The sequence below is a fragment of the Apis laboriosa genome, unplaced genomic scaffold, assembly GCF_014066325.1.
Source record: "Apis laboriosa isolate Shangri-la unplaced genomic scaffold, ASM1406632v1 scaffold34_cov151, whole genome shotgun sequence".
Taxonomy (NCBI): Eukaryota; Metazoa; Arthropoda; class Insecta; order Hymenoptera; family Apidae; genus Apis; species Apis laboriosa.
In genome coordinates this window covers 2,428,156-2,445,296 of record NW_025222928.1, presented here as the reverse complement: position 1 = coordinate 2,445,296, position 17,141 = coordinate 2,428,156, and the positions used below count along the sequence as shown (strand labels likewise).

At 26.7% G+C, this 17,141-nt stretch overlaps 1 protein-coding gene across 13 annotated transcripts in view; it reads left to right on the top strand.

Moving 5' to 3' along the window:
- Window positions 1–14,757, top strand: part of LOC122715039 (nuclear receptor coactivator 7) — a 192,563-nt gene extending 177,806 nt beyond the window's left edge. For all 13 annotated transcript variants that reach the window (XM_043936931.1, XM_043936934.1, XM_043936929.1 and 10 more), the window contains 3 exons: window positions 10,032–10,313; window positions 10,899–11,068; window positions 11,239–14,757. In XM_043936931.1, the coding sequence (XP_043792866.1) occupies window positions 10,032–10,313; window positions 10,899–11,068; window positions 11,239–11,374 (588 nt within the window). In that variant the 3' untranslated portion in view covers window positions 11,375–14,757. The remainder of the gene's footprint in view (window positions 1–10,031; window positions 10,314–10,898; window positions 11,069–11,238) is intronic.
- The last annotated feature ends 2,384 nt before the right edge of the window (window positions 14,758–17,141 follow it).

Below are 17,141 nucleotides of genomic sequence, written 5' to 3'. Positions count from 1 at the left end.
AAGTTCATATGTATAGCAGCTGAATTTTATTCATTCACGCATCAATAACCGGAAACAATGAACCGTGTCGCACGAATTACCATAACGAATCTCTTCCTGTTTCGGAGGGCAGAATACTTAGAAACGAGGGGTGGAATACTTTGAAAAGGGAAGAATACTTCGAGCTCGTTCTAGAATTCGAAGAAAAAAGACCTGGACCTTGCCTCTCTCGGTTCACTGATTGCAGACTGGCCATGATAAATTTTCTCGTTTGACAGGATTGTTTTCAAAACGAATATTCTTCAAAGTTCTTTGTCACTCCAATGTCTTTTATGATGTCTATAAGTATATTAAAATATTTGGTATATTTTTATCAAAATAATTATGGAATATTTCTTAAAAATTAATTAAGAATTATTTGGAATAGAAATGTGTTATTCTTTCAAAAAACATATGCATGAAACTTTTTAAAGAATTATGCAAGATATGGCTATTCCATATTTTTTTTTGTCAAATTTATTGCTATTTTTATAAGTAAACTGATAATATTTGATATATTTTAATATAAAGCAATTATTAAAAAATATTTCTTGATTATAAGGTAATAAATAATTTGCAATTTTCATTGGAGATTATTTCAATTAATTTCCAGAAATAATATTCAAGATTCTACGAAAGATTCTCTTTAATATATCTTATTAATCGAGTCTCGTTCCAAGTTTTCCTCAGTTTTCCTCTATCCTTGGCAGAACTTCAACCGACTTCTCGTTCAAACAATTTGAAATCTCGAACAACACAGAAAAGCAATAGTGCCATTCCACCAATAACCAACCGAAATTCTTCAAACCTTCAAATTTTCCATGAATTCGCAAGTTCAATCCAAATTAAACCACCGTTAATAAATCAAATGTTAAAAATTATTTTTGACTACACGAAGATGTAAATCACGTTCAAGTCAAAATCTCTGAGGAAAAAATAAAAATCTTGACGGATCAATAGCGACGTCGAAAACGTTAAATATAAATTCGTTGTCGGGCATTAGTTACCTTCGAAAACGACGGATAATAGTCTCTCTATTCGTGAAACTCGCTCGTTTCGACATTCATCTGGCACTCGTTCCAACTTCTGGACGCGTTTCAATTTGCGAGAACACTTTTTGGTCTGTTTGTGCACGTGATTAAAATAAAACGGCGGCTCGAAGAGGAAAATTCTTGATCGATCTCGTTTCTCGGAACATTTTCAAAAAAATTGAAAGGATTTAACACTTTTGTTGATTAAGGTGAGTGGATAAAAGAAGTACATAATTGGTTATAAAAATCTTCATACCTTAACCTCGAAACTTTTATCATTTTTGTGATTTGAATCTCTTGAAATCTGGACAAAGAATAATTTGTGTAAATAACTCATCTTTAATTATATTATGGAACAATTTTTTTTTCAGCAGAATATATCACAAAAAATTATAACATCATTCACTATTTTTTGTTTTAATTAGAAAAATGCTGCAAGAAAGGAAAAAATATTTAAATATATAAAAAAATGTTAAAAAAAAATTTTTTTAATATTTTTATCATTGTTTTAAATATCATATTCAAAATATGGAAAAAAAATTTAATTTTTGATTTTATTTTTTCAATGAGATTTTCGATTAAAAAAAAACTATGTATAATATTACGTGATCTATGTATAAACTTTAAACATCCTAATTCTCTTTGAATTAAACGAATTTTCTTGGAAAATAATATATGGTAACTTTTGTGATTAAAAATAAAAAAAAAATCGAGAATAAAAACGAAATAATCATGAAAATGAATTAATTCATTGTCTTCATATACCTTGTTATAATTTTCACAATTTCTCCATTAAGTATGTAATTGTAGATGTAATAATCATAGCGGAACGTTGTTTGGAAAGTTACTATGGATTCTCGCATATTGAAATAGTAGGTAGCTTCCTGTACCAGTGTATTTTTATTGCTTTCTACGTGATGCTGTTTTCAGAAGTACTCGTTGCTTGATGAAATATCGAAACGTCTTAATGTTCTATTTTCTAATGGAACGATTGCTAGAATTAAATGTCGGGATTAGTGCAGATGTCGTATCTTAAACGAAAAATGAATGAATTTTTGAAATGATTAGTTAATAATTATTAAAGCAAGACAAAATGAATATGAGGTAACACAAATAGAATGAATAATTTTACGTGTAATGAGGAAATGATGTAGATAAAATATTAATACTTACTCTTCTGTTAAAATTATTTTTATAATAATTGCATTAAATTTATTAAGATCAAAATTGTTATGAAAACATTATTTCTAAAGAAGTTAAATTTTTTATAAATACATAAATATTCACAATCTAATAATTGATGTTGTTGTATAATAATTTTATAATAATTCTTCTGTTTATATATATATATAATCTTTATATAAGGATGATAAAGATAATTGCATCATTTTTATAAATAAATTTCCATCTTTTTTCATTGCATCCATATGCTTTTCAAATTTCTATTTTTCATCATTAATTTTTGTTTTAAGAAATATTCATCTCTGTATTTGAAAAATAAATGATTCGAATAAATATTTATAATATATATCTGCTTTAAAAAAAATACAATAATACAAATAACAAATTACTTCAAATTAGTTTGATTATGTCAATACTGTGTGCAAAAGGTCGTACTGATTATTTCGAACACGTAGATGAAATAATGAGAATGAAATTATGCTTTATTATTAAATTACATAATTTCGTGCACTTAAAACGTGTACGGATGTTTAACTCAGTTAAAAGAACTTCATTTGATTAATTTCAATTTGGTATTACGTGTAGAATAGTATCATATAATTTAATTCAAATAACTTTAATTTATGCATTTAGATTTTTTACATTAATCATCAATCTTGATATTAAAATTACTTAATCCTTGGATCTCTTTCAAATCTTTTTATATATATATTTTAAATTATACATTCAATTACATATTATCTCAATTCTTTAATAACATTTTTTCTTTCCTTTTTTCCCCATTTAATTATGATCATTGGAGACACCTGTAGACTGGTACAACTTTATCCCATTCATTTCAATTAATGCAGACAATCTTTCGTAAGAAAATGTATAAAAACTTCTTACAAAAAATTTGCCGAACACAAATTTTCATATCATTATATTAACTTAGATATTCATTATTCGATTTCAGATGAAAGCAGATTTTACATTCACATTCGATCTATCTGTCTTTTAAGGTACTTAAATACTTCTTTGTTTCGTTTTATCATTCATTTCCTAATGATACCTACCTGCATCACACATGATATACAAACGTGACGTGACGTTATACAAATCAAACGAGAATATTCGTGTTTTTAATTATCTTCATATTTCTAACTAGCGTAACTAATTGCTCTGGCTTATTTTAAGTCGATACGGACGTAATCTTACCTACTTGGAAGTATAATTTAACGATCTTTCATAAATCGTTTCGGTTTTTTTTTTTTTAATTCTGGAATGATGGAATTCCAGAAATTGTTTTTATATGTTTATATATAGTTGTTTGATATTATTTTTGAAATTATTTTTTTGCTATGTTTTTTTTTCATGTTTTTTTATCAAATATAAAATTTTCATACTTTATTTTTAAATTCATATTTCACTATTGGAATAAAAATTTTTCATGCGATTGTAATTCTCAAAATTCCACATTTACCTATTAAATGAAACCTGCATATAAAAATTACAAAAGAGTTTTCTATATTTTATATATTTTGTATTTCTTCTTCGATTTACATTAGTCTCTTCTTCAAATATATTGAATAAATCAATTATCATTAAAGTATCAATTATTCAATTATTAAAGTATCAATTACTCAAATTACTCAATTGAATACGAATAATAAAACGAAGAAAAAAAAACAGGACCTTCAGAGACAACAAATGAAAAAATCAATTTATAAGCATCTCATCATCGTCAGCGAAGCTGCATTGAAGGACAATCGGGAATAATACTTTCGAGGACGCAGCGAGTCCCTCGAGAGATACACCCGCCGAGATTCGCGTGTACTTGACATTAAACAAGAGAGACGAAGGTGGACGGTCGTCGAATGATTTTTTTCCAAGTTCGATGGCCATTTCAAGTGAGAGAGATCCATTCCAATGTCCTTTTCGAGTCTCAGTACCAAACGATTCATCGAATCGCTCGGATTCTTGATTTTTTGAAACCTTGCTGTACTTTTCGAATGTTTTTGTCGGTCAAATTTTCTTTTATAAGTCATCTAGAATTAATCAAAACATATATTTGTAAAATATTCCGCTTCTTTGATAGATGATTATATTGGATTAGATTAGGTTATGTTAGGTTAAAATTTTTCTTTAGACATAAACAGTGACCTGTTTAAGGGATAAAGTTTAGTGAAGTGCAAAGTAAAACATTCTTGTTGTTTTTGAAATTAATATGTGTGATATTTTTAAAATATAATTGATTAATGAAGTTTAACAAAAAAAAATTAAACTTAAGACACTTATAATTAATAAAATAAGCATATATAAAAAAATGACAATAAAAATTAGATCAATTTGAAAAGAAAGAATTAAATCACTATTCATCGATCTTCAAAAATTTAAGGAAATCCAGAAAAATCCAGGAAATCCATTATGATTCTTAATTACGTGTTCCAACATTCCTCAAGGATGCTGTCGGTGAGAAGTAACAAAATCCATTATATTATCAAAATTCAAAATATTTTTCTTACATTTTCTCATTTATCATTCAATAAATGTACAATTAACGAAAACGATGAAATTTGCTTTATAAACTTACCGGCAAGTGAATCGAATTGATAATGAATTACAGATTACATAAAACATATTTATATGCGCATAAATCATATGTGCTTGTATAATATAATACAATGACGTTACCTTAACTTAATAAAATGCATGGATCCAAGATTTATGCACAAAAAATGTTTTAATGATATAAAGTAAATATTGCACAAAACTGAGAATAAGAATTCATCAAGAGAAGCCATCTTTGTCTCAATCGAACTGCGTAGGCGAGATGGCGCTATTGCATATTCAAAGAACGAGAAAAATGAAGAAACAGACGCAGAATAAAGGTTTCGTACATTGCTGTTGTGAAATTCCGAAGTCAAGTGTGCATCTGGAAAAATTCACGAAAGAAAATCTTAAATCGAGATAACTATGTCCTTCTTCGCCGGAAACTATAAAAAAAAATTGTTCTAAAAATGCATCATTTGAAGTTAAAAATATAATGACATCGTTGAATTTTTAATTGATAGAAAATCTTAGGTTATAATAAATCAAATTTTCGTTCGAATATTCTTCAACAAGATTCTTTATTCAAATTTTATAAAAAAAAAATATATGCTTTTTATATATGGTTCATATAAAACTGTTTGATTTATTATTATTTTTTTTATTTGTTAAAGTAGTAACATGGTTAAAAGGCGAATCGCTTAAAAGGATATATTTATTGATATTTTTAACACTAAAAATTGTTTTCGAATTCTAAAGGAAAATATAAACTTATTGAAATAAGTTTTTTTTCTTCTATATTTTAACAAATTCTGAAACTATTTTTTTGCATCAAAATTTGCATTGCAAATAAACATTGTCCTCAATCTTATTAAAGTCGATGCAAAGTGAAAACGTTTTAAAATATATACATATAAGCTTTGGAGAAGAATCATTATAAATCATGAAATTTTATTTTCAAAATTCCAGTCGAGGCGCGTGATAACAGAGAAATACGATTGTTCCATAAAATGGTAAGAAACAACGGCGACTATGATCTTATATGCTTATATTCGCTTATATATGTCATTTTGAATATTTTTTTCGGCTTGCATCTCGATTCCTGGCCACGACCTCGGTTATCGTATATCGAGATGACGCATGTGGATATGACATAGAAATCTTGTTATACCATCGATTGGACGATGATTCGATAAGATCTTGCGCAGGGAAATCTGAATTTTAAATCAAAGTAGCAGATATGTCATTATTGATTAATGAAGAATAATTAATGTTCGACACTTACGTCATGGTGTAAGAAGAAAAATTTTATTTTTTTTTCTTTCTCTGTTTGTTTTCTTGCTATTTATGAATTATATTTTCAAATCATTAAATCTATTTTTATTCTTTCAATTGTTTTTGTACAATATTTGTTTCTTTTTCGTTAATCCAAAAAAATCAAATCTATGGATTAGATGATACAATGTCGTAATAAGTCTTTTAAAGTCTTATCAATGTATATGACGTTTTCTGATTTTTCCGTAGGTCAATCGTTCATAACTGTTCTTCGATTCTCATACGCTTGTTTCTAGACTAACTGGTTTTTGCGGTGTACGTATAAACATAAGACCTCGACCCATTCGCGTGCCATTTTACCAATTATCTGTTGTTAACGAAGACGCCAAATAAAAAGTTTATTGTAATTAATTCCAAGGGTATCAAAATCGATAAATTCAAGTTACAAAAAATATCAACAATAAAATCATGATCGCATAAATAAATCACGCATCACATTAGTGACATTATTAAGAATTATCTTCACAAAAAATATTCATAAAAAAAAAAGTCAGAAGTGATTTATAAATCAAATTGAATACACAATTACTTCATGCAGAAATATAACATAAAGTTGTTTATAAGAAAATATAATCGTCTTCTAAATGAACTGTCATTCTTTCAGATATAAGTCTTCAATCTTCTCGAGATTAGGCATCAATTTTTTCATTAATGCAGAGATAATTTGCAGTGTCATGAGGTTACTTGCTTGATAATATTATCTATGCGTAATGCTCGAATGCATCGAGATGTTGATATTCTCGAATAACATTATTGAAATGCATTTTGTTATCTTCCAATTTATATGTTGTTGTATATAAAAAATCAATTCATAAACAAGTAATTTTTTAAATTCTTTCATTTCTTTTAAATATATTTGTTATTTCAAAAAGAAAAGAATGGATTAGATTATTTTCATAAGATGCATTAAAAAAATTAATGATGAATAAATTTAATAAAAAGTGAGAAATAAATTTACGATATTTGTATTTCAATTTATTGTATCTATAATATCTAAAGAAAGAATAATTTTCTGCGTGTTTGATTATATTCAAGAATTGTTTTTGCAGAAAATAAAAAAGAATGTAAATAAATATATGAAATTACTTTATCCAGTAAAGTTAACGACTGATATAAATTTCTACAATTCTGTATTCCACTTTATCGTATCTACTATTTCAAAGAAAAAGATTCTTTACGAGTTACATTTGTGCAAAAAAAAAAAATAAATAAATAAATCTACATAATCATTGAATAAATTTATGTACAATTCTGTTCCAGTTTATGATTTCAAGAAAAATAAGAATAATACACAAAATATGTTTCAAAAAATAAATAAATTCATAGAATCACAATCATTCAATAATCACTTCTATTTAATGCAACTTTCTATTCCATTTTATTGTATGATCCATTTAAATGAAAAAATATAGAAGGAATAACTTTCTCTGTGTTAGATTGCAATGACGAGTTATTCATGTCAAAAGGAAGAAATCAATGATATAAAATAAGAACTGAATTCAGAAAGTATCATTTCCAAGGCCTCTCTTGCCAATTGTATCCTGTAACAACAAACTTCATAATTCTGTGGTTAAATCAATCAATGCAATACATGCGCCTTACTGCGTTTTCCCATGTCTCAGTTCATTCGAATATGTTTTTCTCGAGACTTGTTTCTTGATAAATGACGAGAAATGTGTTAATTGCCACGGCCTCGCTTCAATTGATGCGTATCACGTAAAAAACAGGGTTAACTACGACTTGTTTGGTACCGGAAAGTACTCCGTTACGTCTTTTTTAGTGAAAGGCGCGGGTAGTAAGATATATAAGATATCGTACCGTATTCTTGTCAATGTAATCAATACTGACTGAATCATCGATGAAATTATTCCTTGATCCAATATCAAAGATATTAATTCTTGAATGATTGTATAATTATTTGAATTCTTTTGAGAATTGTAAGGATAAAAATCTTCGCTCAAAAATTTATATTTTTGAATATTTGAATATTTCTTTACTTGAATCTTTTATTATTTGTTTCCAAATTGAAACTTTCATTTCTTGACTCGTTGAAATTTTGAATTCTTAATTTTTGGAATTTTTTATTTCTTGAATTCTGGTATTCTTCAATTATTAAATCTTTGAATATTTCTACAATATTTGAATTTCTTAAATATAAGACTTCTTTTTTATATTTAAATAAAAATTTTGAATATTAATATTTTTTATTTTATACCAATTTGTTATAAAATTAAAGAACAATATATTTTTATATTATTTCTTAAGGGGGAATTCTATGAACATTTTCGAAAGAAAAGTCTCCCAAAAATGTCTTCTTCGAGAATAGCTTGCGTACGAAATATTCTGCCTTGTCAACGAATAAGTTATGTAAATTTCGTAATATTAATGGATGAGATGCAAAGCTTTAACAAAGCAACAGGGCGTCAATGTTGGCGTAATCCTGTAAGAGACGATCGCGTGAAATTGTTATCATTCAAGGCAGGTGCGCAAATATGATTCATGTTCGTATTTGGATCGTTGAATAGAATAACATAACACCACATATAATATACTATAATCTAGTTTTTTTTTTTATTAACAATTTATAAATTTTTCATGTTCAAAGATTTGTCAATCTTCTATATATCTAATAAGTCTTATCTACATCTTCTTTTTTAGATTTGAAAAAGTGAAGTTTTTTTTTTCTAATTTTATAAATATTTAAATTTTCTTTATCAAACTCGGATGTGCATTAATTCTTTTCAACTATGTAAAAATAGAATATTCTTCTTTTTAATTCTCTGGAAAAATTGAAAAAATCATTGTGAATTCTTTTAAACAATGTCTTAAGATTTTTTTTCTTGTAAACAATTTGTTATAATTTTACTTATTTGTCTGAAAATATTTTATTTGTAAAATTCCTTTATAATTCCATGAGTAAATTTTTATAAAATTAAAATAAAATATTATTCTCTTTTATATATGAATAAAAGAATCATTATTTTTTTCAAACATTGATTTGATGTATTTCATGAAGAATATTTGCGAAGATGATACTTGCATAATTATTTGCTGAGTTTATTGGAAAGAAAGGTCAAGGCAGAATGAGATGAACGCAGTTAATAAATATAGCGTTGATATGTAAGAAGTATGGAAGAAGGAATTCTTCCTCTTTATAAATATTCATAGTTATATACACATACTTATCTTAATATCTTCGTCACAGAACACTCAACTGAGAACATTACAAAACAACAATTACAACATGTCACACTTGTGAATGCGTAGTGATGTGTCTTAGTTGTATTAGATTTAGAATTTAGGCTTAGAAATCAATGGAACCTATTCCTATAGTTGTGATCAAGTAATTTCTTTTCCATATGTATATTCTTTTCGATATGTTATAAAATCCCTATCGCTGAGTACATCGTTAATCATAATTAATCACAAATTGCATTGCAACAATAAGATCTTCGTTTCTCTGATTTCATGGATTTCATAATTGCAACTAAATACCTGCAAACGAATGCTAATATGTATAATACATAGTTATTTGTTGATTTAACAATAATATCATTTAAAATGTTAAAAGTTTCGATTAGACTTAAAAATTTTTTCAAGTGATATTGAAATCTTAAAATAATTTTTTTTTTTTATAGAAATATCAGAATCTTTTAATCTGAAATAGCTTGATTAAAAATTACTTGTATATATATTTGTGTAACATATGAAAATTCGATAATAATGTCGAGAGATCCTATTTTAAAGAATATTATTAAAATAAAAAAAATTTAATATTATTAAAAATTCTTCTGGAAAAATTTTCCATTAAATAAAATATACTAAAACGATGAATTTAGCGATCGACTTTAACCTCTCGTAGATCCTATTTTCCAAGACACTTCCTGAATCAAATCAAATCTCCAATTTATTAAAATTTGAATTCTATATTCGTAGGTATTGTCTATGAGCGAGGAGCTCAGACGAGCTTTGTACACAAACAGTGCAGTCTCCATAGACAATGATGTCATCGTTCCTGATCTGGTAGGAGTCACTGAGATTTTAAGTGACGAGCACAGGGAACAATTGTGCCGACATTTACCTGCCAGAGCGGAAGGTTACCTTTGGACGCTTGTCTTTAGCACAAGTCAGCATGGATTTAGTCTAAACAGTATGTACAGGAAGATGGCTAAAATAGAAAGTCCCATCCTCTTGGTAATCGAGGATACCGAAGGCAATGTAAGTACTAAAATTATTTGGAATTCTTTATTTTAATTTTTGGATTAATCCAAGAAATCCTTTTCATATTTTACCTATAAAAATAATGATGACAGTAATTGATTCATTAACTGATTGAAATTTTACTTTGCTAAACTGAAATCTTGAGATATAATTATCGTTGTCTTGAAATACCTCCAGAATTTCGTATTAAATCTATTTCTCATATTCCATTAAATTAGTTAATATAATATCCATCTTTATTGAAATATAATATAGTTGTAAATATACTTAACCATGACATTTACTATAGAAATAAAAAGAAGAATCTATACAAAAGAGATACAGGTTTGATTAATAATTTCTTATAGAACCAATATATATATATGTAATTATTGGCTGAAAGATCAACAAATCAGATTACATAATAATATAATATTGAATAAATTAGATAATAAAGAATTCTCTGGATCTTATACCTTATGTCATCTCCAGTATCATCTTTTCATCTCTATATAATCTTGCAATGCTCGAGGCAAATGATTCATTACATTATTAGCTATAATTGGAATAATGAATCATCTATTCATTGTTATATCATTACAGGTATTTGGTGCATTGACTTCGTGCTCTTTACATGTGAGCGATCATTTTTACGGAACCGGTGAGTCCCTTCTTTTCAAGTTCACGCCCAGGTTCCAGGCATTCCATTGGACTGGAGATAATCTCTATTTCATCAAGGGTAACAATGAGAGTCTCGCCATCGGTGCTGGAGAGTAAGTAGAATTTTAGAAAGATCTTATATCTCTTATAAAATGTGTCTATTATAAAAATATCTGAAATTTATGAAGAAAGTATATGTATTACTTTAATTATTCAATAATGTTTTAACAAGATTTTAGAATAAAAATTAGAATTATATTTATAATTGGCAATTGTTTTCTAGTGGCAAATTTGGATTGTGGCTGGATGGAGATCTTTATCAAGGCAGGACACAATCGTGTAGCACATACGGAAATGAACCATTGGCGCCCCGAGAAGATTTCGTAGTGAAAACGCTAGAATGTTGGGCATTCATATAGGACACAGCCTTGTATTCTTTGTCTGCGATTTCACCCTCACCACAGCCTAATATGACTTGAATCCCGAATCTCGCGTGGAGGTTGATCATTGTCGGAAAAGTATCAAAACATATGGAGGATAATTATTAATATTTCTGAGAGACATTTTACCAGAGGAGATTAAAAATCGATTAACGGGATTACCAGTTAGCTCGATTACCGTCGATAGATTTTTAAACAGAAATCCTAGACGTATTTTGTTAAAAGTTAATAGAAAACATTGAGTGAGAGAGAGAGAGAAAAAAGATAATGGAATTGTGATTTTTATAGAAAGGTAATACAAAAATTGATAAAAGAGAAAAGATATAAAAGGATAGTAATGATGATAATGATGGAGAAAACTGAAAGAAGGTCCTAACAAGTTAGGTCAAAAACTTTAAACTAAGGACTGCAAATGACTATAACTGATCAATTCGTTTAATCGTTTGTTTTTCGTTTTGTTTTAAGTTGCGTATTTATTTTTTTTTATATATATATAAAATATTCACGCATATATATGTTTCGTTGAAAGAATCGTCGTTATTTTAATTAATAATTTTGATTTCACATAATCGCGTGCCGTTTGAGTAAAAGATCGAAGGATCGACCACGATGACATAAATTTCTTACGTATAATAATAATGAGATAAAAATAATAATGATGATAATGATTATTATTATGATCGTGGTATTGCCTTCGAACTAGTCGCGAGTATAATAATAATATTAATGATAATAGTAATAATGAATCATTTTTAGAGATTATGCAATCGTTCATTTGTTCCGATGATTGATGATAATGAGTAAAAGAGAGAATGAAATGAAAGAGTGAATGGCAATCGAGATTGAAAGGGAAAATAAATATATCTCTATGATGGAGAGAATCAATAATGAGAGAAAAACGAAAGAAAATCATGAATCGAATGATGATAATGATGTTGATGATATAATACTATGATACAAACACAACACTATAAGAATGCTAACCTAACCGTATTTGTTGATGTGTAGTTATTGTAGATAGATAAATGTAAATATATATATTACGAAATCATTTAAGGTAAAAAAAAAAAATTAATTTTAATGAAGAAAGAAAATACAGTATATAATACCACGCTAATCAAGAGAAACACACGTTGCAGAAGACATTCTGTGTAGTTTGTCTCACGTATATCCCGAAAGACACACACTGATTATCTATATATGTACACGAAACACGTACTGTGTACACACGATTCGAAAATATTTGAGCAACATACATCAATCGAATCGATACAATGATACTCTGAATGTAAAACGATTCTAGAATCTGAGAGCAAAAGTAGCTTTAGAAGAAGATAAACAGTACTGATCTTATACACGTTTAACAATATTACAGTGATAAAGATCGTAAAAGAGATTAAAAGCATGGTACCGATTATATTATTGACACGAAGAAAAGCGAACAGATATGGAAACATGCGAATAGAAGAGCAGCGCGTTCGCTTCTTGTGTCTCAAGTGACCACAACGAACACACGCCTGTGCCTCGCTTCGCTCTCTTTCTCTCCCTCTGCTATAGAGCACACATATTTACATATAGTACTTCAGTTTTACTCTACGAAGTAAAGTATCAGAGCCGAAGGAAAGAAAGTATGTTATTGTGATGATGCTCTTATGTTTTTTTTTTTCATAAGAGTTTCGCGCAAAACTCAGACAATAAAAAAGAGTCTCATCATGGTATTTTTTTTTGTTATACATCCTAATAACTTTCTCGTTCAAGAAATGAATCAGAATACATACCATTTCACAGCATTTGCAGATAGGCATATTAAGAAGATGGTATGTAATTATGTTTCATTGAAAGAAGAGGAAGAATTTTGCAAAATATTGTACCATAAGTTTTCTATACCGCGTCTAGCGTTTCGCTCGGCTCTGAATATCAATAAATCGATATCAATCATACACAACCACACACGACCAGAAAAAATTATCTGAGCTTATAGTCTCTTACTATGTGAATTAATTAGAATCAATAGACTGTCGCGAGAGAATCTACCGTTTCTATCGCTTTTTAAATATGAATTTCTGTTTATCATTGAAAAGATAGAAAAAGAATGAAGAAAAATGAAAAAGAATGATAGATATTAAGTATTATTTAACTATAAAAGGAAACACACTTTTTAAGAAAATTAAACATCAGATGTAGATTTTAATCGATTATGTAAATTGATTTGTTTCTAAATCAGATCAAAAAATTAAGTTTGAAAACAAATTTATTTTGTACTATGAAAAGAATTTTCTAATACTTTCACAACAAGACATCAAGAAAAAATAAAAAATTGAAGCATTTTATACTGTAGTGAGACACACGATTTCTTCCATTTTATTAAAAACAATTTCCTCTCGTAATATTTCTACGATTTTCGATTTTCCATAGAATGCTGCTTTTTTAAAACTTAATTATAAAGTTTCTATGATGAAATTAATCGAATAAAATAATAACCATTCATTGACTTTCATTCGAGAAAAAACTTAAGAAAAGCAACATAATGCGATATAATAGAAACTATTGTTTCTACTATATTCAATAACACATCAAATGAAGTTCGAATAAATGCATAAATAGAAATAGGAGAGAAACGAAAATCGTAAATCTAAACGAGTACACTGTCCGTGCACTGGTTATAAAACGCACTTTAAAAAAAACTAACAAATAAAATCGTCGTTTAAAACGGAGTAAATTTCATTGAATAAGCTTTTAATCAAAGAAAATAAGAAAAATTATTTAAAAAAAAAAAAAAACGGGGAAAATGCAGCTATGAAGAGCACAAAAATATATGTATTCAAATTATGTAGCTATCCTACAAGCTTCATTAGAAATAGTTTTCAAGTACATTGTACACCATCATTGTCTAGACATATAAAAGTTTTAATGTCTATAAGAACAAAAATACGTACTGTATAAACGTACTTGTGATACTAACGAATTAAAAAAGAAGAACAAAGAAAAAACAATAAAATAAAGTTCGCTTCAAGTATATTATTTAGGGCAGTTGTTTCTTTCGTGGCAGAGAAAAAGTTATAAAAATTAAAAATAAAAGATGTGTGATTTTCAATGGAATTCTAATAATAATGTGTAATATATGTAAATCAGTCAGGACAATACAAACTATGTAGAATATGAGAACATTCTAGCAATGATAAAGAGAGGAAAGAAAAAAATGGAAAGAGATGCGAAGTAAATTTGTATATGGCAAATTTTTCTCTTTCTTTTCTGTTCTGAAATGACTCACGATCCTCGCCTTTAAATACCGAAGATCATGGTATAAGTGTAATATTGTAATATGAAATAAAAAAAGATGATGTGTGTCTATGTAAAAATAATTTTTTTTGTTTTCTCTTTTGTTCACTTTGTTCCTTATGTTTAATTCTTTATTGATGACTTTTTATTATGATGATTTTTATCATCATATGAAGAATCATATGAAGAATGATTATTTATATTTTTTGATTCAATAATTTATTTTTCTTATTATAATTTTATATTTTAGCAAAATTGTTAAAAACAATATATAAAATATAATCTGAATTTTTAATTGTTTTATTTAAAAAGTATTTTTTCAAATTATTTTTCAAAATAATGATATTTATTTAATTGTTTAAAAAATACTCATAATTATTACTAAAAATTATTAGAAGGTTATTAAAAATAAAAAGTGAACTGCCCGGAAGAATTCTTGTTCTTATGACGAAACGAATTTTATCAAATATTCTTTGCACAGTATTGTCGTCTAATCCAGAATATATATACGCTACTGCCTCCACTAAAAAAACTGTAGATTAAGCGTACCATATGTAAAATCAAGAGATCCTAACCTTTGAATGATGGTTCACTTTTCTTATATGATTACATGTTACAATTCATTTACATGTGAACTCAAACATTATCTTGAAGAAAAAATAAATTGATATTCCTTATAAATTAAAATCTGGTTAAACAAGATCGATGACAGTTTATGCACATTGTATATTTCGATTGGTATTTAAAACTGATATCTTTCACTGTCAGATTTTCTTCAAGAAGTCAATTTTTTTTTGTCTAACTTTAAACTTCAATTATTTTTTTTGTGATAATAAATTTTCATGATAAAAAATAAAAATTCACTAAGCAGATTTATGCTAAAAAATAATCAATTATTTAATTATTATAAATATTAATATTAAATTATTATATATAATATAGTATCAATGTAAATATTAATGTCGAAAAATTTAAGCAATAATTTGTCAATAATTTACAGTGTAATTTATAGTAATTCTGACAGTGGAAAAGAATCGCAAAAAAATCAATAATTCGAAAGAAAAATCGATATCTTCGAAATTATTTATCGTCGACATATTGGATACGAAATTTAATAGTTGGTTATATTATTTATAGAAAGACAATTAGATAAGCTTTTTGCGTTCGTGTATGTATGAGATATATTATGTAGCGGAAGTAGAGAGAGAAAGAGCAAAAAATATTTCTATTATAACCAGAATGAAGAAGAAAAAAGAAATAGAAGCTCGCACGAAAAATCATAATATAATAATCACAAAAAATACACACACATATATATAAAATTGTAGTTAATTAGTTATTTGGACGTTTAGCGAATTAAACGAAAGAAAAACAACAACAACAATTTTAAAAAACAAACAAACGAAGAATGATGCAAAGTAAATACAATGGATAGTGAAGGCAATAAGTTTTGCTAGAAACAAAGAAAACTTTTCTGGTATACACATTGTCAATTAGATTCAGACTGACCGCAGGGATTGAACACGTATTAACAAAATGAAAAAGAATAAAAAAAAAAATTGTAAAACAACAATTCGATGTTCTTCAATGTTTAGCTAGATATTGTTGTCGTCATCGTTGATGATCATCACCTAAAGCAATTCTACGCCTCAAAAAAGCATAGCGTGAAGAAATTCTTAAAAGAATTTGAAAGAAAAAGAAAAAAAAAAAATGTAAGAAAAAAAAATTAACAAAAAAAACTTAAAAAAATCAAAAGAATCGAAGATCACTTTGAAATTATTTGGAAAATAAGAATTGATACATAATATTGAATTGTTCGATTTTGTATTCATACATAAGTAGTATAAATTAAAAATTGTATGTTGATTATTAAAAAGAATCGAAACTTCACGCTATGTTCTTGAACCATAATTTGTTTTACGCACATATAATAACCAGAAACAGAAATTTATAAGAACATAGAAAAATTATTTCTTTTATCTTGTGTATAATTATAAAAAATTTATTTTCAAATTTTTTTTCAATTAATTAAGTATTCATGGAATTCTGTATAATTTATAATCATATTAAAAATGGATCTATTTCTCATTTTAAAATAAATTAAAATCGCTAATTTTTTAATTTCTAATATATTTAAAAATTCTAAATATATTTTGTGTCTATATATTTGTATAAATAAGTATAAACAAGTATGCTCAAAAAAAGCAGATATAAGATAAATATAAAAACACTAACCTATTAATTTAACACATTGTGTTAAATTGACTTACTTATTTATCTAGTTAATAATTGTACGTGTCTTCCATGCGTTGACACGTTTAAAAATAAATTCATCAAATTGTTGAGATTTTTTAATCTTTAAATCATTAAAAAATCTCAACAATTTGATGAATTTATTTTTAATGAATTAGATACAAGATAAGTATTATTTTATGTTTATTTCATCATACATTTTATATAATACTTT